Source organism: Orussus abietinus, unplaced genomic scaffold (assembly GCF_000612105.2).
Source record: "Orussus abietinus isolate OABI.00-Male unplaced genomic scaffold, Oabi_2.0 scaffold62, whole genome shotgun sequence".
In the NCBI taxonomy this organism is placed as follows: Eukaryota; Metazoa; Arthropoda; class Insecta; order Hymenoptera; family Orussidae; genus Orussus; species Orussus abietinus.
Genome location: NW_019394299.1, coordinates 232,890 through 260,403, shown reverse-complemented (window position 1 = coordinate 260,403; position 27,514 = coordinate 232,890). Strand labels below are relative to the sequence as shown.

At 46.4% G+C, this 27,514-nt stretch overlaps 1 protein-coding gene across 1 annotated transcript; it reads right to left on the bottom strand.

The window, feature by feature from the left end:
* Positions 1-937: 937 nt before the first annotated feature.
* Positions 938-26,440, bottom strand: LOC105698443 (protein enabled). Its single transcript, XM_012422713.1, has 8 exons — positions 26,254-26,440; positions 12,545-12,866; positions 11,844-11,983; positions 10,440-10,501; positions 8,917-9,962; positions 8,063-8,245; positions 7,550-7,799; positions 938-7,345 (listed from the first exon to the last, which is right to left on the bottom strand). The coding sequence occupies exons 1-8, from the start codon at positions 26,256-26,258 to the stop codon at positions 7,317-7,319; spliced, it is 2,037 nt and encodes a 678-aa protein (XP_012278136.1). The 5' UTR covers positions 26,259-26,440; the 3' UTR covers positions 938-7,316.
* Positions 26,441-27,514: the final 1,074 nt, after the last annotated feature.

Below are 27,514 nucleotides of genomic sequence, written 5' to 3'. Positions count from 1 at the left end.
ATAAGCGTGATCGCGGTGATGTCGCGCGATTACGATCGCTACTTTCTCCGGGGTCGCGTGACTCTGGAACAGCTGTAGAGGCCGGGACGCGGTCGAGACCGAAAGTGGTCGGAGTAGGCTATTGGATAATCGAAGGTGAAAGGATCGGGCGAGGTAAAATCCTTTGTTTTCTCTTTCAGGGAGACCGTGGGATGAACTCTTTCCCGAGGATTCGAGCGAAATCTGAACGACGTCGAGACTGGGGGGGTAACGATGCAGAATCGAGACCGGAACCCGGAATAAAAGTCGAGACGGAGGATTCCTTAGAGGGATGGTATCTCCGATAAGCGTCAACCCACGACCCTACGACCGAATGATGTAGTCGCGGCACCGTAATAACGTTACGATCGATACACCGGCCACGCATAACACACGATGTGCTACATCTACCCCTCTTGCGTTGCTCGCGAGGTGATCTCTTGCACCGTTTCCCCCTGCTTACCCTTCGATTAGATATAGGTTTATGAGTCAACGTCCTAGCGTCGCGGATGGCGCGAGTGAGCGTAACCGAATCGCCCTGAATATGTAGATATTATAAGTACACATGTAACTTATGGATCGGTTCACGCTCAGTTTCCCTGGTTCACTCGTCGTTCGGATGTAGGCTTCTGACTCAACGTTCTAATATTACCAGTGACGTGATTAAATATATTCAGTGTCGCGCGTACAGGGTCCTCCGAGGCCATGGGACGACCCGAGCTCGAGATACCCTAGAAAGGAGAATCGCTAACGATTTAATCGAATAGAATGCCGGGTTTCTTCAGGCTAATAAATTAAGCCCGTAGTCGCGCTCAGTCGACGCATTTCTAGATACGTAGAGGGAATAAAAGAATCACAAAGGGCGACAATCCCTCGGGTTAATTCTCCCTGATAACAAAATGGACGTGGTCCGCGGTCGTACAGCATATATACTTTTATTGTTTGTCATTCATTTACATACAAATATTTTCAATATGCGCGTTAAGAAACGGAATAGTCTTATCGTTATTATCCGCTCACTTGCGCGCAACTAGTGGTAAAGTCGTTTACAAATTACTTCAGTTACTTAATCGCTACCCAAATACTACGCGGCGTTGTCAAAATCACTCTTCCTCTCGAGTCAATCATATTTATACGCAGCGAGGCGTCGGTTTAGTTACAAAGTCATTTTCTTACAGTATTAACGCGAATCAACAACGGTTAGCAAACTATTCGTTTATGCCGAAGCTCGCTTGTATATAATTATATTCGCAATGCGCGGGGAATCGGGGCTCGGACGAGTGCTCCTGATTTTCGGTCACCCTGATCTTCGGAAATGCCGAAAAGAATTATTCAGACCCGTCTATATCGATCCACGAGAGCGTAATATATCGATAATCGTTAATCGGCTTCTTCCAGCCGGCATCGGACGGCCTGAATTTTTTTTTTCCCGGCATTTTCGAAGGCAGAGATGCGGACTCGAAGACTCCTTCGCGTCCGCGAGCGAGAGAAAAAGAACCAGCACTTATTCTGAATAGACCGACGTTAAATTACATGGCTATCTATTTATATTCGATTGTAACGTGCTCGTCAAGGGAGATGATAAACGTTGCCGAAAAAGCTGGATCCTCGCGATCCTGGCAGTACGCAGTACATAGTATATTATCGGTTACGGTACGTCCGGTAATGATGGCTTCGAATTTCCTCGAAATCAAGGCACTGTGCATTTTAACGGTGAATTCATCATCAAGGTCATTTAAATGTAGCGAATTCGACCCCAGATACCTGCGAGTCTGGCCGTATCGTGCTCATAAGGAGATACAGAAATATTCATTAAAGTTGGATGAGAGATCACTTCTACCGCTGCATGCTCTTAATGGAAACGCAGGCTTGAAACGTTCAAAGTATAAAAGTGGAAAATTGGCGGAATGTCCGAGTTGAGATTCAGTCCGAGGAGGCAGTCTTCCAACTTAATGAATGTAATGAATTCAATGAATTTCATAAATTTAATGAATTTAACGAGTTCCATGATTTTCATCAATGTAATGAATTTAATGAGTTTAATGAATTCAATGAATTTCATCGATTTCATGAATTTAACGAATTTGATGAATTTCATTAATTTCATCAATTTGACGAATTCAATGGATTCAACGAGAGCACCCAATTTACCGAATCAAATGGATCCGACAAAACGCTCGTTTGTAGAAAACGTCGGGCAATAAAACGATTGCGATTAGGCGCATAAATGGCCCTCTGTTCCGGCAACACCTATCACTCCGTCCGTCAATTTAATACTTAACAAGTTAATCTTTAACCGACTACTTAACTCGATTTCTCTCCTTAAGGACGATTCTACGTAGACTCGTAAAATACTGTACGCACACGTCGGGTGAGCAGAGTTCACAGGCGTCCGAGCATGCCGCCGAAGGTATGTTTATATTTATATATGTATAATATATATCCGCACGCAGAGTGCACCGTATAAGTACATCGTGACCATTAAAAAAGGGAGGGGGCAACTCGCGTCGATACCTTCTTTTTTGTACAAATGTGCAAATCAAGCGGTTCGCAAAACAGGGCGATTTTGCAGCGCAACGGAGACACGTGTACGCGGGAATGAGCAATCGCGAATACACGGAGAACGCTTTATAATAAATTAATCGTATTCTCCGTGTATACGAATTCGTGCCAGGCACTTAACGAGTGCTTTCGCCGTGTACTTGCGTACCTCGTATAGAGAGTAATTTACTGCGATCGCGCGATAATCGCGATATCGGTGTCGTGTCGGGCTCTCCTTGGCGGGCAGTTAATCGGTAATCAGTAATCGCACGTGCACTCGGCAGTATTTAAATTACTCTTTAGTAACAACAATCACTCGTAATACTCCCGTTTAAAGTGTTTAACTATTAGAACGTTACACTCGTACCACGTAAATGCGCCTAATACTAAACTGTTCCTGCCGAGCTGACTGTTTCCGCGCTCTTAAGTTACCTTGCGAGAAAGTAAAAGAAATGTATTAAACAGAATGTATACATGTATAAATGAGGAATAGACGTGGGAAATCTTCCCACGGTGCGTGAAACAGCCTCTCTCTCTTACTACCTCCTAACGATTCTAACTTATAGCTTGGAATGACATCCAAAAATCGTGTTCGCGTACGGTAATCACATGTGTAGAAATGCACTATCAGCGTAGTTCGTTCACGATGTTTGAGATACGGGGCTCGAGAATTGCGCGATGAGAAATAGAAATATATAAAATAAACCAACGAAAAGAGCAACGCAAATCGCGTCTCGCTAACGGGGGAACGAAAGGCCGGTTATAGGAATATATTCGAAGACTATAAGTCTAGTCCAGGTCGAGTGAACGGTGCTCCGAGGGTAAATAAATAATTTTTCGAGCCTTTGTGCGAATTTTCCAGTTCCCTTGCGCGGCACTTTCGACGATCATCGAATTCCATACCGGCTGATACATCTCGCGAAACGGACAATGAAGGCGAGAGTTTTACGCGCAATTCTACATTGCTCCTTTTAATCGGACCTGGCGCGCACTTCACGCCATATGCAACGTTAGAGTTTCGCGTGGAAAGTAAAAAATAAATATATATTATAGTGGAAGATCCGTATATAAGAATATGTACAAAAGAAGTTGAAGTATCAAAGAGATGCTAAAAAGGGGGCGATATATTTATATGTATGTATGTATATATGTATATACTTATCAGAAAGTAGAAAAAGGATAATATAAAGTCCTAGGCTGTGTACTAAAAGCCGTACGCGAAGAGAGGCAATCGTTGTTAAGGAATAAAACGTGATAAAGCTTAACGATCCTAAACCGAATGTGTACTTGCGAGAGGTCGCGGCGAGCGACGCGACTTTAAAAAGGAAAAGCTTCACCGCGCTTCACCGAGATCATCGTAAAATGGTCTTCCCTCTCCCTCGGACTAGAAAACACATTTCCATTACCGCGTCTCAGCTATAAATACAATTAACCTTACAACTCGTAACGCGCGACGTCGCGCGTGCATTCCTAACTTATCTAGGGATGCGACACATAGCTTTCATTTTCATCGCTTAGGGATCGAACTAGAAGAAACGAAGAAGAAGAAGAAGAAGAGAATTATTTAAGCCGTCTACACATCGGTGAAGTGCGATCAAGCTTTCCGGTTTGCATAAAGCGTGCAAGACCCTGAGGAGCACATAGATCTCTCCCATGATCTCGCAAACGTACCAAAAGTCCTTCCAAAGCGTGTACATGAAAAAAGTAGCATTGTCATAGGTATTTCATCCGCGACAGTAATTTATTGAATACCGACGTTTCTTTCCGAATTTACGAGCGCGTCCAGCTCGCGCTCGCAGTTGCCGCCATCGCCCGCGAGGAATAAGATCTCGTTCACAAATCCATCGGAGGGAGAACGTCAAATGATTTCGTTAATCCTACGAGACGTTAATTAGACGAGTAGAAAAATATGTAAAAATACATAAGAAAAAGCGATTCAGTCGCCGTGGCCAGAGCGGCCATATCTCTCTTCGAATACCTATTACAATTCCAATTTTTCCTTGCATCCCTATGAGTCTAAATTCCGCCTAACGGTGTAAAAAAAGGCCAAAGCTTCTAGGGGCTTCATACGATTTACCAGAAACGCTCCCGAGAAGGGTGATTCGCCGGTTGCTTTTCAATGCGGAGTACCCTAAATACACGGCTAACAATGACGATACTTAAACGAAGGCGAAGAGTGCTTAATTCCGGGTAAATCGCTAAATCTTACGAATCGAGTGCTCGCGAAGCAGCGTGACAATAAACCTATCGAAGTGACGTTACAATTCATCATATACAGAGCTCGCATCCTCCTAACGCCAAGTCGTGTGCGACCCGTGTCTCGTATAAAAAAAATTCTCGGCGATACGATCAGACGCAAGAGCTCGCAGCTTCCTGTTCGTGTTACTCCGAAAACGATCATTTACACAAATAATCACCGGCGTTTAGTCGGCCTTGACAATTGTCGATTCTGGGCCGTTTCATCCGTGCACCGTCGACGTCGACGACGCTCGCTAGTTGTACATGTGCGTTCGAAAGTTTAGCTATCAAAAGAGTGACGCGACGGCTGTGTGAACCTGGAATCCAGTTTGAGGCACAAACAAAATTAACAGGCTTATTGGAATGTTTCCGTGATGTAGACGTTTGTGCCATGTTGAGTTTTCTTTGTGGCATTTCTATACAAAACCCAAAGCTGTTCAAAAAGATAAACAAATTCCGAAATCGTGGAAATTTGGATTTTTCGACTCTAATGGGTTCTCTGACGTTAGGAAAATTCAGAGCCTCCCAGAACCTTGAAAACGTTAAAATGACCATTTTCAAGATTTTTCTCCATGGCTTAGTTCTTGAAGTGGCTTGCATTAATTTACGCAAGTTAATCGCGGGAGTGTTTATGCTCAGAATTTTTTGGGACCGATAGCAGTAGTCCTTGGCAGTGAACAAAATTAAAGTTGAAAACGTTAAAATCTTCCTTTTCACTATTTTTATGATCTTTTTTTTCTGTGGCTCAAGGTTCAAGCAGGTCATTTTCAGAATTTGGTTATTTTTTTTAACAGCTCTGATTTTTGTAAAAAAAAAAGGTACAAACAAAACTCAACATAGCAGAAACGTCTACATTACAGAAACATTCCAATGAGCCTGTTAATTTTGTTTGTGTCTCAACCTGGATTCCAGGTTCACACATCCTGACGCGGCATTGACTTATCCGTGAGATATAGTTATCTAATTGTGGAGGGGTTCAGTCTTGATCGCGAGTAAGAGTCTGCGGAAACCTTACGTGTAACGTGTCCCCGGCAATAATGACCGTTCGTCGACGAGTCGAAGTATCCACAAACTAATCCGAGTCGAATAATCGGGGGAACTACTCAAAATGATTTTCCATTTTCGTCCCAAATCGAATGAAAAGTGCCACGAATGTCGTCGGTTCGCGTTGACGCGAACACCTTATCCTCTACAATTGTTTAGGGTTTAAATGTGTCGCAACTAGCGAGAGGCTTGCTGCCTTTCGGACGAGGGCTCCATTTTGGAATGATCGATCGCAATTCGCGGATGCTGCTCGGTAAGGGTACCCGAGCTGAAAGATGTATCTCCGCAGGATGAAGGTATCCCTCTAACTCCAGAGGTAGGCACATCCTGCCCAACCCTTGAGAGAAAGAGAGCAAATTTGTGTGCGAGACTACATTCTGCTTCGTCTGTCAGAGAGTGTAATGAGGTACTCGAGGATCCAAGGCTGTGGCAAAGCAATTCCAGCGTTATTACTCAATTTTTTTTTCATTTCTAGTTTCGCTTTCCTTGTCAATCAGTCGCAGCGACGTCTGATCTAGGATTCATAGGCATTTGATACAGAAATAAATCTCGAGATACGCGAAGGTAGGACTGCTTTTGTGCGATATGTACAGAGTGGTCCAGCTACGAGAAAAAGGGTTAAGACGTGTTCAATGTCGTTGCAACATACAAAGACCGAGAGAGAAACCGATAAATCTATTATGGGATCATAAAAAGCTTTGATTTCGAGGTCTTTTAGTAGATCGTCGCGATACCACAACCCCGGCGACCGAGTTCACAAATATTTCACACTGGCGATGATACCCTAAATCGGTATCCATTGTCATATAAAACTCGTTCCAATGAATTAGCAACGATATACGGTTGTATAACGTAAGATTTCTATACAGGACCAATTGAGTATTCCCTTTTCTTTTTTTTTTTACAATAAACAGTTATCTCATTAGTTTATAGTATATGCCACGTTCATACAGTAAACGTGGATAAACTGATGAACCACTTCTCTTATGAAACATTCCAAAAATACAGGGCTGCATTACCGGATTTCACATTGCGCGGAAGGGACTCGCGTTAACCACTCTTATTACAGGGTTATACAGACATCGCAACAATCTTCGCCTCACACCTGACGGTATTTAATCGAGCCAAAACCTGGCAAGTCGTTTGTTTGTGCGCATCGCCGAACGACAGAATCGTAAGCTTTGTACGTAACAAGCAAAACTGGTTATGATGCTCAATTGGTCCAACACCGGAAGATTGTTACCATAGGTAAATCGTATAACGAAGGGACGTGACCACTTAAAATATTATGTTAGGTAAATGTACTTATACACAAATGGCTGATATACATGTATATAACTACACTTCGCAAGTATGTAATAAAAACCTGTACGTGGTTGTCGATGATGATTCGGTTGAGCTGTCTAGTCAAACATCTCCCTTCTACGCTTCGTTCGTTAATTCTTCGTTTCTTCCCGAGCTTGGTCCGCTTATCTTTACCTTCTACTTAATTCCGTCCTCAATGCTGTAAAGACAGAGAAACGTATCAACAAGAGCCCCCAAGTACTGACTGACATACGTTTACCCCATTACCTCGCCACTGATTAATTGAATTTATCCCGTTGACGCGTAGATTTCTTTTCTTTTCAATTAATGCCTTTTGAATTAATGCCCCACCGTGAAGCATCGATGTGCCTTTATCTATAAAACTCGTATGAGACATACTTACCATCGATGAGCTCTTGCTTCATTTTTTGGAACTCCTTGCGAACTTCCTTGACTATTTCTGCTTTAAAAGCCTCCATTTCTTGGACCGTTAACAGGGATCCCTCGTTCACCCCGTTAACTTTCAGAAGCGTTTCTTCGGAAGCGGAGCCGAATCTCTTGCGCGCCGTCTTTGGTGACTCTGCACCGTTCGAGAACTTGTTGTTGGAAGAGCTCTTGTCCCACGACTTCTTATCGGGAGAACTTTCCGGTTCCTATAAAAATATCCGCCCAATAAGATTCAACATTCAACGTAAAACTGAATATATATAAATATTCGATCGCCGATCACGGGTCCTTAAGCTCACAAATCCCGGATTATCGGTAGAACTTATTACGGCCAATAAATCTGTGTGTGCAGTGCTCTACTTTTTGTCTCCTCGAAAGATCGCCTCATTAGGTATGCCAGGCTATAAAGATATAAAGTCGGACGCGAAAACTCATTAAAAGTGGGTAGTAGAGCAGTCGAGATATTAACCGGTGGTTGCTCGGGTTGTTTCTTTTCTGCGGCGGCGCGTCTGCGTGCCAGCGTTTTGGCCATCTCGTCCATCATGGAAGCCATTCCTCCACCGCCACCCCGGCCGAGGGTTCCGTAATTTCCTCCACCCCCGCTGCCGCTGCTACTGGTGCTGGATCCACTGTTCTCCACAGGTTGTGATTGCTGTCCATTCCAAGAAAAAAATCCTCAGTAAATATACAAATCCAAAATGAATAAGACATTGGCCGGAAACAGTCATACTGGACCGCATTCAACCATCCAATACATCATTATCCATAAGGGGGAGAGAGAGAGAGTCCCATGGTTATTCGTACTATCGTGTTTTTCAACTGAAGCCTGCACAGTTACGATCTAAACACCACCAAAATTAGAAAAAAAAAAAAACTCATGCGAGAAAAATACACAAGTACGCCTATTCCTTCTCTCTCATTACCCTCTTTTAGGTGGTAGATCCAGTATGAGTACAGTTAAGGGGATGTGGAAGTGGTATCCGAGGGGTCAATCGTTCATGAACCTTTTCTCCGAACTAGATATGCCGAATCATTTCAAACTGTATAATATGAATATAGAAGCTATAATGAAGGTTCTGACACCCATGGAATTCGACTTAAAAAAAAAAGTTTTAAATATTTATAAACAAATTGTGCTAAAAGTGGAATTTTGTGGGTATCAGGTCGTTTCTCAAAGCCTTCATTGTCACGTTTTAAAGTTTGAAACAATTCGGTAAATCCAGTACAAAGAAAAGTTTCATAAACGAGACCTCTTTACCGGCACTTTCATACCACCATAACCCTTAACCCAGCGAAAATTAACTCGGCCTAGGAAGAGAGTACCTGTTTTTTCTTGAGCCTGGCGGCCTGCAGGGCGGCGGCTAGGGAATTGGTATCGGGTTGCGGGTCGGAGGAGCAACTGTTGGCGATCGCCGGTCCGGCCGCCGGGGCGGTCGCGTTGACGCTGACGGTAGCGTTCGGAGCGGGCGGGGGTGGAGGCGGAGGCGGGGCGGCGGGCCCGACCGGCGGTCCCATGGGGGGCGGCGGGGGCCCGCTGCTGCCAACGGGAGCATAAGCGTTAACAGTGGCCGCGTGACCGCCAGCGAATTGGTTAACGGGGTTCGCGGGGGTCCCGTACGGATTGGCGCCGGTACCAGCCTGCGTACTGCCGTACTGACTCTGGGCCTGGCCCTGCGGGGTGGCCCCATAAATAGGTTGGCCTTGGCCATATTGCCCCCCGGGGTACTGATTGATCGAGTTGCTACTGCCAAACTGGCTGCCGGGGCCCTGGGCCGCAGCATACTGAGCCCCCTGTCCGGTCGCCGCGTAGGGGCCGGTCGTCTGGCCCGCCTGGACGGCAGGACCCGGCGAGCCGTACGCGCCGACCTGACCGTTGCTCCCATAGAGGCTGTTCTGACCCCCAGTCGGATACTGGCCCGGGCCCTGGGCCGTAGCGTATTGAGCCCCCTGACTCGCCGGGTACTGACCACCCCCCTGGCCGGTACCGTACACCGGCTGGGACTGCGCCTGACCGGGGAGCCCAGTTTGCGGGGGCGGCGACGCGTACTGGCTCGTCATCGGAGGCGGCGCGGGCGCGTTCAAGTTCATCATCGCGGGCGGACACGGCGGAGCCGGAGGAGCGGGTTGAGGTGGAGGAACCGGCGGACCCGCGGCCGACATTTGCAGAGGTGGAACCGCGGTCAGGGTCCCCGGTAGTGCGGCTTGCTGTGGTTGCGGCGCTGGCGGCGCCGAGGACGTTCGGTGGTGCCCCGACTGCTGCTGCTGTTGCTGCTGTTGTTGCTGTTGTTGTTGCTGTTGTTGTTGTTGCTGCTGCTGCGGCTGGTTTGCTGCCGGGCAGCTCGGCGATACGGCGCTGGGACTATTTGTTGCTGCAACGAGATTAGGGCATGAGATAAGCGAGAGTGAGTTCCCACGTTAAGGTCGATTTTCGATTTTGCGACACGGGATGTCTCCCCGATTTTATAACGGTACTGGTGAACGTACTCTAGAAATACCACGCAATACCTGATTCCAGCGTTCCGTTAATTCTGAAAGCTTTGGCCGGTGAAAGAGTAAAAGAAGTACCAGACCAATGCGCGATCCGACAGCGGATGCGAACGGATAGCATCAGTGGGCATTGACCACGGAAATAATTTGGAAGTCCAATTTGCTTGCGGGTTCGAATTATCCCCTCCGGTCCGGCGGTCTCTCCCCACATCCGTTATGATTTAATAAACGAGAGCCGATCGCAAGTGAATATCGGAACTTTGAGTACTCAGGACCACCGTTCTTCCCACGTGGCAGATGACGAATGACTCACGCGCGTCCTAACGCACTTAATCGCGACGCACATCCTTTCGGCTCACCTTGGCTCTGTTGGGACATCCTGCGTTCCTGTATTATCGCGACGTCTTCCCTGGTCATGGTCCTATACAGAAGAGCGCCGAATTAGGGACATCCAAATGGACACGGTTAACGGTGTATATAATGTTAGTGCAAAGCATGAATGGTCAGCCAGCTAGACTAACGTTAATGAATAAAACGGGTGTTATACCTCTAGAAACCAGCTACCTAGAAATGTCGTGTAAACATGTGCGCATTAAACATTAATGGCGAGTCTCAGCGAAAGGTATACAAGGGGACTGCTAAGAGAGATAGAGATAGAGAGAAACAGAATTAATTCGACGGACAATACGTATGCGTATAGCCATCGAGTACGCATCGCACTATTCAACATCCAGTTGGAGGGGAAGGGCCTACGAAACCAACTTCTCCGGCAATTATCGAACCGTGGAACTTTCCCGCCATTACGCCCGCACCCGACTTATGAATCTGACGACTGCGTCCTGCCGATCCTGGCCGAAAAAACGAGTAAATAAACGAAGAGAGAGAGAGAGAAAGAGACGAAGGGGATGGAAAGTAAACGCGGGATCCAGTTACTTCATTCTTTTTGTCGATCGTGTCCCTCCATGCATCAAAGGGTCAAATCGACTCGACTCGGGGGTCCTCGGTGTGGATAGGGTCGCACATGCTCGTCTTGGATGGGTGGATTCCGTGCAAAGAAAATGCGAGAACAAGATTTAAACGGGATCGAATAGACGGGGAACTAGAAAGTCAAGGCGAGACGCAACGAAGAGACGACCTAGGCCCTTCCCCCCTAGATTGAGAAAGTCACCTCATGGGACTATCAGCTGGCGAGAGACGTGCACAGGGGTTGCACCCCATCGGAACGAGGGCGGTGTTACCGCTACTAAGAGACGGATTGGGGGTTGGGGGCACAGAAAGAGGTGCAGGGACTTCCCCGACAAGATGGCCGAGCGATAGGGAGGCCCGCGACATGGCACCTGTCGAACAATGTCCTTGAATCTGGTTCTGGCCCTGAACCTGACTGCAACCACCCAAGAGAAACATTCAGTGGGGACCATTCCGTGACCGACATTGACGACCTATGCTTGCCGGAAGTCTAACGCGTTCTTTTTTTCTCGTCTCGCGTAATTACGGGATAGATATCCGCTGGGAAGAAATTAATGCGTGACCAGCGTACGGGACTCGGGATGAAAATGGAGAAATACTTTTATGGAAATTCACTGCTGGCGGATTTGATATAGTCTGACGGTGGAGAGGAAGGAAACTTGTCTTTTGCATTGAGAATAATGGAGAACTCGGGAATCGTATGTCTGGGGACCAGCGAAAGGGCCAATGGACGCAGAGGCGTGGATGGACGTGCCCCATAAGGGAAGCCTAATCTTCGTGATAGCAACGAATCTCACCTGTAACCCATATCCTCGTCGTACTGTGCAGGGGCTGGTTGTTGTTGCTGCGGCTGCGGCTGGTAAACGGGTTGCTGCGGCGTTGCTGGAGCGACTGTTGGGCCCAGGGTTCGTGATATGTTGCTTCCGTTGCTCAGCACCTACGCGTTGAGGCGGTGCTGGTTAGTACTCAATTAAAACGCTTCATTCGATTAAATAGGCCAGCTCGTCGTTGACCCTCGTCAGCGCAAAAGTGCACAAAAACGGCCATAAATCGATAAAAATTCATCGGCGCTTTGGATGTTTTTCTACAGAACGGAGTTAATGAATATATAGGTCCGAAAGTGGACAGAATAGGTCTTGCGCTTTTTATTTTTAACAAGACTACCCTGAGAAAAAAAACTTGGTTGACTCAAAGAAATGTGCATTGCGACGACAAAATCCTGCGACCAAATGCGTCCTAAGAAATGTCAGATTGAGTAAACAAAATTCGTTTAAATATACATCGATGTTTCCTTCCGATATCTAGTTTCTTACAATTGTATATGATTCAGGCAAGAATATATATATCAATAATTCCTTTCATCTAACACCTAATCTTTTTTCTCAGTGCAGGATTAGATCGTGAGAGCAGGAACGATTTTGCTCATCACGTTTTCTTGATTAGCCGTCTGATAGCAGGTGGTTCCCCATGTTCTGAGGCAAAGTTAGGGCAAACTTACCTCAAGTGCCTGAAGCATCGACCTAGCGAAGGCGTCCGCGTCGTCTTTACTCGAAAAGTTGAGGCCGTAGACTTGTTTGTTGTCCCGCCACTGGTGAAACGTCCCTGTAGCCTGGTTGTACTTCAACCCCTTCAGGATCGCACAGTTGATGACGATCTCGTGGTCCTGCAGCTTCCTGCCGACCACGCGGAAGGTGTTGTTCACCTGGTGGTGGTACAGTTGGACTTTCGACAGCCCGGAGGAACTTCCGCTCGGCACCCATTTCCGGTTCACGTCGTCGTAGACCATCACCGAGGCGCGAGCCGATGATATGCTGACTTCGCTGTAAATAAAGCGATTCTACGTTAATTAAAAAAATATTACAAGGTAAATTAATTGAGATTTTATTTCAGGGATCGCGAGAGTTCATTGTCGACCAATCTGGGCCTCGCTGAAATCGTGTGTCCGGTCCATGAGACTGTTATCAATTCGCGAATTACGGGTCTAGGTAAGCCCACGCGTACTTGCTAACTCAGGCTAGAAGCACTGCCATAAATTAAAGTTAACGATCATTTGAGCTTGCGGTGACGCAACGAGGCCCTGCATCACGTGTGAACACGAGTGACCAATTGGCACGGGAGGAAGTTCACCGAGACACTTCGTAGATTTGCAGTTAACAAAACCGAGATGGGCCCGATTAGCGCGTTTTGCATACCCAAATCGCGCGTGTTTTGTTTTTCTTTCTTATCTTTCTCCCCTCAAAACCGACCAGCCCGGTTAAGTCCCGCCGATATAAACCGTTCCTGCGAGTGGGCATAAATCGGATTTCGATTTTTCCGCCGAGAGAACTGGTCGATCTTTTTACTGCTCGCTGAAATCTCGCCGGCACGTGGTCCAAGACACAAAAATCCGTCCTTTTTCAATCCCGACTAGGAAACGGGTTTGCGTGGTGAAATCACCTCTCAAAGTGAAATCGAGCATTTAACTCGGTCTTTTTTTCTCTCCCTTTTCTTTTTCGTGCGTTACTCCTGAACCACCAGACATGACGTAATCTTCTTTCGGGCAAATTTCGAAGCGAAAAAAAATTGCTGGGTGAATTTGAACTCGTTAAAGAGAATAACAGCTGAAATTTCCTCCAGAGTAATTCCTCTTCAGAGGGCGAAAAAAAAAAAATTCGCCCTCGATTCGCCCGATTAGAGCCCGAATTGCGAGAGAATCGAGCGGCGTTTCCCCTTCGGAAATTATTCTTGACAAAGAGGAATATTAGAAAAAAAAAAATAATTTCGTAGCGATAATTCCAGCTCGTAAACCCGTTTCCCAGTCGCAGCGAAAACTGCGCTTTTACGTCTCCAGCGACTCTATGACTCGGCAAACGTTGAGACAAGTCAGAATGTAAAGCTTTCCAAGGTTTCCATGTCGGTCCGGCGTGCGCACGCGAGCACGTGGAATGCGCTCCATTTATGCCGCGCAGCAAAACGAACAATCGCGACGTTTCGTATAACTCAAAGGTCCTTTTCGAGTCCCCGTGTATAAATTAACGTAGGCGAAAAACTTGGCCCAAAATCCACCCTGCAAACTTCGCGACCACTCCCATTGATCGTAAATTTTTTTCCGATCTTTCAACCTAAAAGGCTCTTTCTGACCTCCTGCCTATAAATTAACCGTCGAAAACTGTGGCCCAAAATCCATCTCGCCTCCTCGCGACCTCTTTCGTTGATTGGTAACTTTTTCCCGATTTTTCTTCCTCCCTTTTCCCTCGGTTGCTCTTACTCTTCAAGTGCCATTCACGGGACGTCGAAAAGTCGCAATGCACAGATCCTTAAAAGATCCTTTCCCAGCCTCTATCTATAAATTAACCGTCGAAAATCGTGACCCAAAATCCATCTCGCCTACTTGGCGACCCCTTTCGTCGATCGGCAATTTTTTTTCCCGATTTTTCCGCCTCCCTTTTCCCGCGTTTGCTCTTATTCGTCGAGTGTCATCCACGAGACGCCGAAAAGTCGCGATGTTTCATGCAACCTAAAGGACTTTTTCCCAGCCCGTTTATAAATTAACCGTCGAAAACCGTGTCCCAAAATCCATCTCGCCTCCTCGGTGACCCCTTTCGTTTATTGGTAATTTTTTTCCGATTTTTCCTCCTCCCTTTTCCCTCGGTTGCTCTTACTCTTCAAGTGCCATTCACGGGACGTCGAAAAGTCGCAGTATACAGATCCTTAAAAGAATCTTTCCCAGCCTCTGCCTATAAATTAACCGTCGAAAACCGTGTCTCAAAATACATCTCGCCTACTTGGCGACCCCTTTCGTCGATCGGCAATTTTTTTTCCCGATTTTTCCTCCTCCATTTTCCCGCGTTTACTCTCGCTCGTCGAGTGTCATTCACGAGACGCCAAAAAGTCGCGATGTTTCATGAAACCCAAAGTACACTTTCCCAGTCCCTGTCTATAAATTAACCGTCGAAAAACGTGGCCCAAAATCCATCTCGCCTCCTCGGCAACCCCTTTCGTTGATTAGTAATTTTTTTCCGATTTTTCTTCCTCCCTTTTCCCTCGGTTGCTCTTACTCTTCAAGTGCCATTCACGGGACGACGAAAAGTCGCAGTGTACAGATCCTTAAAAGATCCTTTCCCAGCCCATGCCTACAAATTAACCGTTGAAAACCGTGGCCCAAAATCCATCCTGCCGACTTGGCGTCCTCTTTCGTTAATCGGCAATTTTTTTTTCCCGATTTTTCTTCCTCCCTTTTCCCGCGTTTACTCTCGCTCGTCGAGTGTCATCCACGAGACGCCGAAAAGTCGCGATGTTTCGTGAAACCCAAAGGACTCTTTCCCAGTCCCTGTCTATAAATTAACCGTCAAAAAACGTGACCCAAAATCCATCTCGCCTCCTCAGCGACCTCTTCGTTGATCGGCAATTTTTATTCCGATTTTTTCCTCCTCCCTTTTCCCGCGTTTGCTCTTGCTCGTTGAGTGCCATCCACGAGGCACCGAACTCTCCGGAGACAAAAGTGCGGGGCAGAGTGGCGGGAAAAAAACCGTTTAAAATCTCGGGATCGGCGGCGGCGAATTATCGGGCCTTAATTCCGGAATCGCGAACCCCTCGGGAGAGAAAAAGGCTCGTCGGGGTAAAAACCGGGCGGAGGAGTCCTTGACCCCGATAAGGCCGCGGTGATGCATACACGCGGCCCAGTAATTCCTTCCCCAACACCCGCGTGAGCGTATACATCGCGGTTCCGATGGAAAGAGTCGATAAGCGAGATGGGCATGCACGTACGAGCAAACGGGCGTGTTGCATCCACCCTCGCCTATGCACACGTCGGCCCGAAAACCGCAAGTTCGATCGCGGTTCTGCTCGAAGGAAACGGAACAGGTTCACGGGTAAGCGCTCCGCTGCGCCGCAGTTTCCGGGAAACCAAACATCCTTCCTTCTTCAATAACTTTAAACGACCTTAAAAATAGAACTAACCGCCAAGAAAAAATGAAAAAAGCGAGAGGATATCGAAATTAAAGAGAGAAAAAAAAAAGCGAAAAAACTCCGCCGAGGAGTTTCGATCCCTCGCCCGCCAAGTCTACAGAAAAAAAGGAAACATCTAACGAGGGTTCACGAATAAACGTAATTTCCGGGAAATCAGGGCGTTTTTGCAAACAAATCTTGAGGTGATTTTAAGAATAAAGGAGAGTAGCAAGAAAATGGTTGGTTAAGATTCTTTCGAAAATGATTAAAAAAAAATAATAAAAAAATGAAGGAGGCCCGGAGTCCAAAGAAAACGTCTAACGAGTGCTTTGAGCCTATTCTGCAGAGACATTCAGATCGAGGCTGCGGAAACAGAGAGTAACGGGTCTTGTGTAATTTTCTCCCGGGCACTTGAAAGCGCGGAGGGGGAACTTTGAAGTGAGAAAAAGAGAGAGAGAGAGAAAGACCGAGGGGAGAGACGAGGCGACCCGAAATGCCTAGCCGAGCCGGCACGCCGTTTTAGAATAAGAAAGTACCCGGAAGAGCCAAAAAGTGCTGAAAGGGCTGCGAATCGGACAACGAGAGGGGGCTTCAGTTTGGCCGTACCGTGCCCAATACTCTTGCCACGAGGATTGTCGCGAGGGATGAGCTCGTCCGTTGCAGTCGTCCCTGGTGGGTCGGGCTATGCAGCGAGTCGCAGGGCGCATCCCCGACCGATCGCCGAACGAGGAGATCGATAACCGATCGAACCTCGAATTCGGATCGGCCGGCTCGCTGCCCCTCCTCGGGCGAAACGGCTCCCTCGGGTGAGAATTCCTCATCGTTCCTCGAAAAAGAGCCTCAAGGCGAGGCAAAAGATACTTAACCGACCGGTGACGACCAGATTCGGTACACGCACTTTTTCGAAAAACGCTTCGACCGATTTCCCCCGAACCTTTACCACGCGATTACGGAGATACTGAGACCGGTCTCGGCACTAAACAAAAATCCCATGTTTTTCCTTCGGTAGTTTTCACCACACAACCAACATAGCGTCCCGGTCACCAGTCTCGTTGCCTTTTACATCGCCTTAACAACTCGTACGAGGGGTTTGATTTAGTCGGCGCATTGAAAAACTGGCTGGATAAATATGTTCAGGTGGAGCCGCCGTAATTAGCTCGTTATCGCGTCCGGCGATGTTCTCGATAAATTCGCAGTCGTTGCGGTATATCTCTGCTCTCTGGGGGCCCTTTTCCTTCGCGCTATTAAGGGCGTCGATTCCTCGACTTTTCAGCTCTGCTTGATGATTTTTGTGGGAAATTCGTCGAGTTCCCGCGGATTTTCACTAGCCACTTCGGAGTAATCCGCGTTCGTCTCGATCGACGATCAGACTGGAAAACAGGAACAGCCCAAAGGAGGATGTAGCTCGATACTGCCACTTCCTCGCTGCTTCTCGGTCTGCGAGCCCGTGGCCACGATAAGGACCTCGCTCTGCGTGCGTTTCATGCTCGGCCTATTATGCGATCGCGCTCGGAGAAATTCCACGCCTAAAACGTTTCGTTAGGAAAAAAAAAAAAGAAAAATTAATCCCTCGATAGAGGGAGGAGGAAGGCGAGGGAGAACGACAAAGAAAGGGTGGACGCGCCGGCCGAGCGTAATGTCGGACGTCGACTTCCAGTTGAAAGTCGAAACGAAGCGCATACGTGCAGTTACCTCGGTGCACGTACACTATGCACCGACACCTCCCACTCACTATGCCGGATTAAACGGGCATTAGGTTACTTCCGTGAGGTGCAACGTTTCACGTTTTATGCTCTAAAAGTTTCGGCTGCCGGCGCGAGAAATATGCGGGGGCATTCGATTGACGTTTTTCCGCGCTCGATTATTTTGCACAGTACACCGATTTAACACTTTCTAACTTTGATTTTCTTCTTTTTTTTTTTCCACGTAATTAAATTCTCCACGTCTGGCAGGCTGCCTTAAGGTGAAGTGAAACACGTCGAGGGACTTGATCGACGTCGATAAAGAAGATTTTTCTAAATGCCTACGTTGCCGACGTTCGTTTTTATATTGACAGTTGCGTCGAATTATATTGGATATTGTACCAAATGGCATACTCCACCTGTCGTTTTCGTACAATAAATATCAAGAAATCGAAGTGAAACTCCAGAAATCCTCTGGATTCATGCTTTCTGGGGCCCTAATTGACCGCAGAGGGACACCCTGCGCCTTCTGTGATTTCCAGGTCAATTAAATTTTCACTCCGAGACCTCGTATTCCCATCGTTTTAGCATAGAAGCGCATACAACACTTTTTATGCCTTTATCCCGTTGAAATGCGAGTTTATCGATTACCAGAATGTTCTAAATTGTCGTAAAATTGTCCTGACTCTTTCATTTCTCGTATCAGATCCTTCGATAATTGTATATTGATCGAAATATGAGAGCTCGGCGCCATTTTGGTTCTGGTTTGGGTTAAGTTAAAAAATTTTTCCCAAAAATCCAAATTTTGAATGTGTCAGGACAATTCTTAGATGATCAGGAGTGATGTGTCAAAGCTTCGGACAGTTTGGTCTAATACCCTTAAAAAAAGTGTTGTATTCGAATCGATTGATTTGAAGAGGGTTTCACTTCACCTTAACCCTCTACGGGCCCGTGTAACTTTCAGGTCACATTTTAAATGAAAAATTTTGTTTCATTTGCATATATAGGTTCCTAATTGCTGATTTTTCGTTCCCCCAATTTTTTTTTATTTAAAACAAAAATTCGGCCCATAGAGGGTTAACACGTTGGTCGCCCATATTTCGGCTACCATTCACGTTTACACACAGCGTCACCCATATTGGGTGACGCGGCGACCAACGTGTTAAAAAGAAAAATACTATGAAATAAAAAAAAATACCGAATGACAATCCGGAGTCGTTAGTCGCGCGTAATTATTCCAGGGAAATATTTGGATTATTTCTTTTTTTTTTATTTATATCTTGAGGGACGAATCATCAGGTTTTCTGGAATTCTTCTGTGGCTTAAGTGACGCTTCGTTTACATCGCGTCGGTAAGTGTTTTAATTCCAGTCGAGAGGCGCTTTTTGGGGATCTTTCGTGGCGTACCTTCGACGCTCCCGATGAGACTTCGAGGCGCTCGATGCCGGTAAAATACGGCTTCGGGTTGAGTCATTCGGTAGAATGGCTCCATACGACATATGGTCCCTGTATGGCACCATGGGTGGATGGGTTAGCGTGGTACTCGAGAAGCTCGTGCGTCCATCGTCACCTCATTAACCCTCGCCGTGAGTATCGTATTTACCTCTGCTTAAAGCGACATTTTTGGAGCAGCCTCCCGATGTCGCGAAAAGGAACAAGAACGTAAAAATGACCAAAAAAAAAAAGACCTTTCCAGCTGAGCTATTTTCCGATACCGCAGGATTCAAATGTTTCATTCGCCATTTTTAAGTGAAACCTCACGGTAGGGCAAATTTGCATGCTAAAAAATGGGAGCATAACGAAAACTAAGACCCTCATTTTCACTAACAATTTTCATTCCTTTTAAAATTTTATCTTTCTTCTTCTTACATTTTAAACGTCAACAACTGATAGAGAATAACGCGCACCTCTAGATTGCTAATTATCTCGATACTAACACGTAAAATTGAATGTAAACATTTACCACCAAACATTAAAATTATAATAATATAAAACGTTTCACTTTCCTTGAAATAAATATATATAAAAGAAGAAAGACGATTTATCTTCCATCGCGCGTGGCGGCCAATACTTTGTTTGCGAATCCTCCAGTTTAGAGTTACAATGAATAGGAGAGTTTTTAATGCTGATCATCCTACTGGCCTTGCATTATATTATCCATACGATAAGATTGAAACAAAACCCCGAGTCTAGTTCCGTACCTGTCTTCGATTTCGATTTTTTTTATCCCTGAGAAAAGCGTGACGTCACCTTCGCGAGATCCCTTGTTCGTTATCTCAGAGTGTAGCTCGTTGTTGTTATTTCTCGGTAGTGAACCACCTGCGTGTAACGATTACTTATCTGGCGACATCTATCCCAAGGAACAAGAGACGATTTCCGAGACTGACGTTGCACCGACAATCGCCGCACAATCTACAGGGTGATCCATAAGAGGATGCAAATGCAGCGAAAGGAGTTAACAAACATTTTTTATCCGCCTTATCAACCGTTCTCCTTCTCCGACATGAAAATCGTTAACCCAAAGGGGTATTATCTGTACGCTCGCCCTATATTGCTCATTTCCGGGAGCGTTATCTACGTAATATAGATCTAACTACAATTCAAGTGCTCAGGGCATATTGCAAAGCAGCTAATGGAGGCCTTCTCGCGTTACGGTCTTCTCTTGCGTCTACTTATCGTAATCATTCCCCGAAGTTTACATAATACATCTGATCCAAAGGGTGCCCTGTCTATTAAAATTCAAGAGACATCCCAATGCGCGATTTTAATATCTCCCGGGAAGAAAGCTTAACGCGACGTCGTAAGCACCTGTGAAATTCTATCGATTGTTAATAGCTCGTAAGGGGGCCCCATAAATGCGGCATGTATAAGGCACGCATTACGAGATGCGCAAGTTAAACGAGACCTCGTGCGTAAGCTGTTACGCACTACCGTTAAAATTGAAGCGACCACTCAAGTGAAGAATGCAGTATGAATTATTACACTCTGGGAGATATAGCTCGTAGCGCTCGGTGCCCAGCTGGCGAAATTAACGACCACGCTTAGAGAGACCCGATAACGATATCAATTCCATCGAGTGGCAAAAAACAAACGAGTGAATAATTATAAATAATTATATAAGACCCCGCGCCACGATCGACCGTTATATTAATATTAAATTAATCCCGAGAGAGGGAGGCTCGCGTAACCTAATCAGGATTACGTAAACGTTTATTACTCCGCCGGGCATCGAGTTTATTATTCCGAAGGAATAACCGCAAGGTTCAATTGTCTCGGTAAACGGACCAATTACGGAGGGATAATCGCCGGATCTCGCGTAACCCTGGTCGTTTTATTTACTTTTTTTCTTCCCTCGTCCCTGCATTGTTTTTTATTAATATCTTATTCGCCGGCACGATCTCCTCCACCTTCCCCTGAAACGACTCCACGGGGCGACGTTTTAATATTGCCCAGGCATCTTTATTATCATTCGTGGTGGAATAACGCGCGGGTGTCATAAGGCGGCGGAATTTTCGTGCGGCGACTTAAGCAACAGCCGGTACCCGGAACCCGGGTATTCCTTATGATTGCCGGTGACCACTCACCCAGGATGTCATTTAAACGACGCGTTTAACTCGACTCGAGTTGGGCACAACTAATCCGAGACAGGAAATAGATAGGCGGCGCGTACGCGATTACTGCTCTAAGCAACGGATGTATGTGTCGCCACGTAGGAAATAATTAGAAATCGGCCCGACAAGGTCGAGTCATTCCTGAGGAATGATTCCGGTACTCTACGAGAGGTGAGAAAGATATACAAGGTGAGGTGATTCAGACCCCGCGTTGCGACACTTTTCGGTCATCCGCATCGATAACGCATCGACAGTCACCCGATAATGATCGATATTCTTTTTTTCATATAGAACTACACGCCTTCCCGATTTAAAAGTCGACTGCAATCCGAGGAATTGTATGACACGAAGGAATGCAAATTTAAAAATCGAAAAACAGGCACAGAGTAATTCAGGTTCCCATGTTGCGACACTTTTCGGTCATCCGCATTGATAACGCGTCGACAGTCACCCGATAATGATCGATATTTTTTTTTTCATATAGAGCTACACGCCTTCCCGATTTAAAAGTCGGCTGCAATTCGAGGGATCGTATGACACGAAGAAATGCAAATTTAAAAATCGAAAAACAGGCACAGAGTAATTCAGGTTCCCATGTTGCGACACTTTTCGGTCATCCGCATTTATAACGCGTAGACAGTCACCCGATAATGATCGATACTAATTTTTTTTCACGTAAAGCTCCGCATCATTCTGCAATTTAAAGATCGGCTGCAATTTGAGGAATCGCATGGCATGGGAAAGGGTAAATTTAAAAATCGAAAAACAGGTAAAGGGTGATTCAAGTCCCATTTAGCAACACTTTTCGGTCATCGGCATTGATAGCGCGTCGACAGTCACCCGATAATAATCGATACTTTTTTTATTTATTCTCATAGAGCTACACGCCTTCTCGATTTAAAGGTCCGCTGCAATCCGAGGAATCGTATTGCTCGAAGGAATGCAAATTTAAAAATTGAAAAACAGGCACCGAGTAATTCAGATTCCCATGTTGTGACATTTTCCGGCATCCGCATTGATAACGCGTAGACAGTCACCCGATAATGATCGATATTTTTTTTTTTTTAATATAGAGCTACACGCCTTCTCGATTTAAAGGGCGGCTGCAATCTGAAGAATCGTATTGCACAAAGAAATGCAAATTTAAAAATCGAAAAACAGGCACCAAGTAATTCAGGTCCCGTGTTGCGACACTTGTCGGTCATCCGCATTGATAACGCGTAGACAGTCACCCGATAATGAACGACACTAATTTTTTTTTTTCACGTAAACCTCCGCGTCATTCTGCGATTTAAAGATCGGCTGCAATTTGAGGAATCGCATGGCATGGGAAGGGGTAAATTTAAAAATCGAAAAACAGGTACAGGGTGATTCAGGTCCCACATAGGAACACTTTTCCGTCATCCGCATTGATAACGCATCGACGGTCCCTCGATAATAATCGGTACTATTTCTTTTCACATGGAGTTTACGCATCATTCTGTGATTTAAAGATCGGCTGCAATTTCAGGAATCATATGGCATGGAAAAGTGTAAATTTACAAGTCGCAGGAAAAATCGACGGTATTGTGGCTTCCCTGCCATCTGTGTAATAAACAAATATCCGTTAGAGACGCAATATCCGTGTAATCGAAATTTCGATACACAATATTTTGAAATTCTGTCCACGATATGAAAGTGCTCGAAACATTTTTAATAGGGTAGAGCGATAGAACGAGTTCTGTCTGCAAGTTCACGGGCCTCCACCGAGTGCGGCGTCTCTTTACTGTAAACATGGCGCCATCTTTTCATCCACCCACGCTTTCCCCTAGATCCGCGAAAATGGAGGAGAGGTTAGGTTTACGCGGAGACGGGATATTAGGGGCACCGATCGCCGACGGATTCGGGGGTCCTCGGGGGATGCGTTATAATTAGAATTGCCGAGTGCCCTCCTGGGCGATAGCAATATCTTTGTAGGGGATCCTGGACCGACGGTCGCACCCGAAATGACTCGACTCGGAGATGCGTTCCCATATCGCCCCTCCGACCCTCTTGTTCCCATCTGTTTATAGCTCGTGCATCCATGGATCAAGAGGGTTATAGTGCCGGAGTTAAGAAAGAAGAAGCCCCAGCCTCGGTCGACCCGATGATATTTTTCTCCCCGAAAAAGGTCCCCGAGAAATAGCGCCTCCGATAACCGTACAGGTCCATTAGTTCCTCCCATCGAAACCGTGTTGATCGAAACTTGCAAGTGTTCACGCTGCACCTGATCTCAAATGGCAATAAATTTTCTCGTCGTCGCCAGTTTCGAAAAATGCCACCGTGTTGCATTTCCCAACGCGACCGATAATTTTCATCCGTTTCCCCCGCGATCCGGAATTAGAACGCGCGATCTCGCGATCGGGTCATGTTGTCGCGTATAAGCGAGAAACTATTCACTTGGAAATCAATAAAAACGATTTCCTTCTTCGAGAGCCAATCGCCTCTGACTTCATATGATAAATAACATTGCTATTCGGTAACAAGGGACGTTGGGCCTCAAAAACTGATGACAGTGTTCGGTTATTTCCAACTATTTAGGGTGATCGCTGCTTCGGATTTCCAGCTGTTTTTCCGCATGATTTCAAGCGTTAAAATCCATGATTTCCTGAGTGAATACCCCCTCGGCACAAAGCGTTATTTCCAAAAGTGTCCCGCGTCGCGGAAAAGCGGAAAAGCGGGCACATATACTCGAGATGAATCCGGCAGCGATTGTTTCCTTCAAACAATGGAGCGCCGCCGCTTTCCTAAGGTCTGCGCAGTCCAGCGGATAGTTGCTCGCCAATGCGGCCTTTTTGCGGAAACCTCGCGAAAATACGTCGAGGATCGGCCCGGCTGTCTCAAAATCTCGACAGTCCTCGACTCGCGGAAACCCTCTTCCCTCTTTTCGATATTTCTGACTCGACCCCTCTCGGGGGGTCGCGCGCGCAGAATCAACGAAAATAACGCGGATGCTACTCACCGACCACGTGCGACCCCGAAGGGGTTAATCGCCCGATGAAAAAGGATATAACGAGATAAGATTATTGCAAAAAAATGCGACCGACTCCACGGTGAAAAATGTCCGGAGAATCTCGAATGAAGATGGCTGTACCCCGAATGACGAATCGTTGCGACCAATCAAGTCGATCTTTACGGATTCACCTAACTCGTGATAACTAGATGCTATAAAACTCCATTTATTTGCACAGATAACAAGTCGCTACGATTCATCACCATACGTGTTGCCACCTTAAGTACGGCTTTGGATTTACGAATATAATGAATATAGCGTTAAATATCAATTTCTTTAATATCGCCGAGCTGTGTGCTTATATTAATCGCACATACTAAGGAAAAGAAATGTCATTGAACCATGGAAATATTTCTTTAAACACTAACAAAGAATGTATATTGTTAACCTCAAGAATAATTATGACTCAAGGAAATTGTCATAATTCCAAATAAATGATAAATCCAATTTACTCGAGTTTTCTCGAGTCAAATAATTATTCTTTGAATTAATAAAATATATTTCATTGGCAACTATTCGAAGAAACATTTCTTTGATTCAGGGAAATTTTTTTTTCTCAGTGAAGGTAAAATAAGTACGATCGTTTTCCGAGCATCCACCTTAAGAACGCCTCTCGATTTAGAGATACGGTTTTAAATTTGAGCTTCCTAAACGTCGGTCAAGCTCATTTTTATACATATTCGCAACATTTCCTCGCGATTGGCGACGACGAAGTAGTCCAGCCAACTCGCAGCGAGACTTCAAGGATACCAATTCGAGGTACTTTTAAAAAAGGACATACACGATCGCCGACCCTCGCCGATTTAAGACCGCACCTCGAAGAAGCCGACAGGACCATCGTCCTTGGGAAAAAGTGCCGAGGAAACTGCTCCTCGGTGCACGTGAAATGAGCGGGCTTAAAAGGACTCAAGCGCAAAAAGAAATGCACACAACACAAAGGACGCCCATAAAGAAGGGATTATCATCCAGGGATCCTTGGGAGTCCGAGAACGTCACTCGGGACGCCACGACGGAAAGGACGGCCCTTCGACGCGAAGGATGGCCTGGGACATTCGCAAAACCGATTTTTCACTTCGCAATTACGGAATACCTGCAGGTGAGCTCGCTCACTCCCTCGCGCGAGTACTCTCACGTGCGGTCCGGACGCAACGATAACGGCCCTTTAAAGCGGTCCGGCGTGTACGCTTTGTTTACAATCGTGAACTAACGTCCAATCCCGGTTGAACGATCGATCGAACCCTGCAAAGCGTTAATCAAGCTCTGGAACAAATATAAACGTGCGTGGAACCGGAGAATCTCGCGAGGGAATTCAAAGGACCCGGCACTTGACCGACATTTCGCCGACTTTTGGAAATCGGCGAGCGTGAGACGTAACGAAGGGCGAAGGGGTGCCCTTTTACCGGAAACCGGGACAAGACGTCGCCCGGTATATTCGAGGATAAAAAGGGAATTTCGAGGATCGAGACAGAGCCGCCAGCCAGTAAGGAGCACCTTGTGCAGCTGACGGCTGCAGTAGCTCGCAGCGGCTTGTAGCGGCTCGCAGCAGAGGCAGCGCGAAGGGCAGCTGTCGGCGTCCTCGGCGCTCAGGATGCACCCTCGACGTATCGGCTCGAAAATCGTTAGCAGCCCTGCCCCTAGGGTCCGCTCGACCACGCGGGTGACGCCTCGGGAGAGCTTGGGGAGACAGGAGCGTGAGGAGTCACGGGCGACTCGCAGGAGCGAGCACGCGACCGCGGCCGTGGCCGGGCTCTGGTCGAGTGAATCACTCGCGAATGCTTCCCCGCGACGTCGCCGAATTTTCGAGTCCGATCTACCCCGAGGGTGAACTTCTGCGGGGTTGCCGCACGCGGGAGGGCTCAGGGCTTGGAAAAAGGACCGCGCGGGTGGTGGTCGCGCGTGTCTCGGCCCTGGCGCGATATGGAGAGAAAGAGGGAGCTAGGCTAGTTTCGCGGACTCACCTCATGTTTGCTGGCTGTGGGGCCGAGTGCTATGCACTCAGGCGACTCGCGTTCCTGCTGAGGCACAGAATCTCCCCGATCCCATGAAAACACGCGAGATTAGGACAGGACTTGCGATAATTCGACATAAATAACGCGGCACTAACACCACCGTGACACCCTGCCGCTGCACGTCTGACCGGCCATATTGCCGACTCGAGACTCCCTGCTTCCCTACTACCGTGCGCCTTGCATGCGCCTTGCGTGCGCCCCGCTTCGACCCGGGAGTACGCGGACTGTCTAGAGGGGGCGTCGAGCGTCCTTCCGCGGCTACGCGAGAGATGGCGCTGCTGGTGGGCGGCGCGATTTTCAAATACTCACCGTAATCACGGGATGTTAATCGAAACTGCGATTAGTTATATATGAATCTGTTGGCACCATTTATAAATAATTGTCTGATTGACGTTAGGTGCGGATGACTCCGCTCATTTCGTTCTGTAATGTTTCTAGGTTATGTAATGGTATTCGGCACTGACGATGGTAACGCATTCGGATAAAGACCGCGAGATTTTTTGCTTCACCGTAATGATAAGATTTTGGACCATATATCTACGTAGATAGTCAAAGAAGAAAATTCGGTCTCTGGCAAGTGCTGGCAACCCTGCAATGTAGGTATGTAAGTACAAGAGTGGCTAAAAGAAATAAATTAGAACAAACAGGAAATATGAAGCAGGTGACCTACCAATCAGGTTGAAAAATTTGTCAATGATATAGAAAAAACACCCTCCTTTTCCGACGCGCAGGTTTCCCCCCTGATCTAAGAAGGGACTTTAGGCTCCGTCCATGTATTCTTACGTTCATGGGACCACTACTTGAATAAAGCGCTGGCATGGATTTAAATACATACAATTGCAATACATTCATATTATCCAAATAAAGTAAAATAAAATATTCAGTGTATATTTTATCTATAAAATATTTTTATGAGAATTTATTTGTGAAATATGTAAGTACTGTAATTAAAAATGTTTTGGCTCAGATAGTAGAACGACAAGTGTTCTGAGTTTTCAATTTGACTGGTCTCCCGCGTTGTCTGAGATTTACAAGATTGCGTACTCCATGTTAGTGCTTTAGCGATAGCGCTGCCACCTACAGAGATACAGAACATTGTTTTAAATTGTCTCTACAAGTGGCAGCGTTTTCGCTAAAGCACCAACATGGAGTACGCAATTTTGTAAATCTCAGACAACGCAGGAGACCAGTCAAATTGAAAACTCAGAAA

Coding starts and splice junctions, on each gene's coding strand:
- LOC105698443 (XM_012422713.1), bottom strand. Junction 10,502..11,843: donor GACGAGGATATGGGTTACAG/GTGAGATTCGTT, acceptor TCTTCTGTATAG/GACCATGACCAGGGAAGACG. Junction 7,800..8,062: donor AACAACCCGAGCAACCACCG/GTTAATATCTCG, acceptor ATATTTTTATAG/GAACCGGAAAGTTCTCCCGA.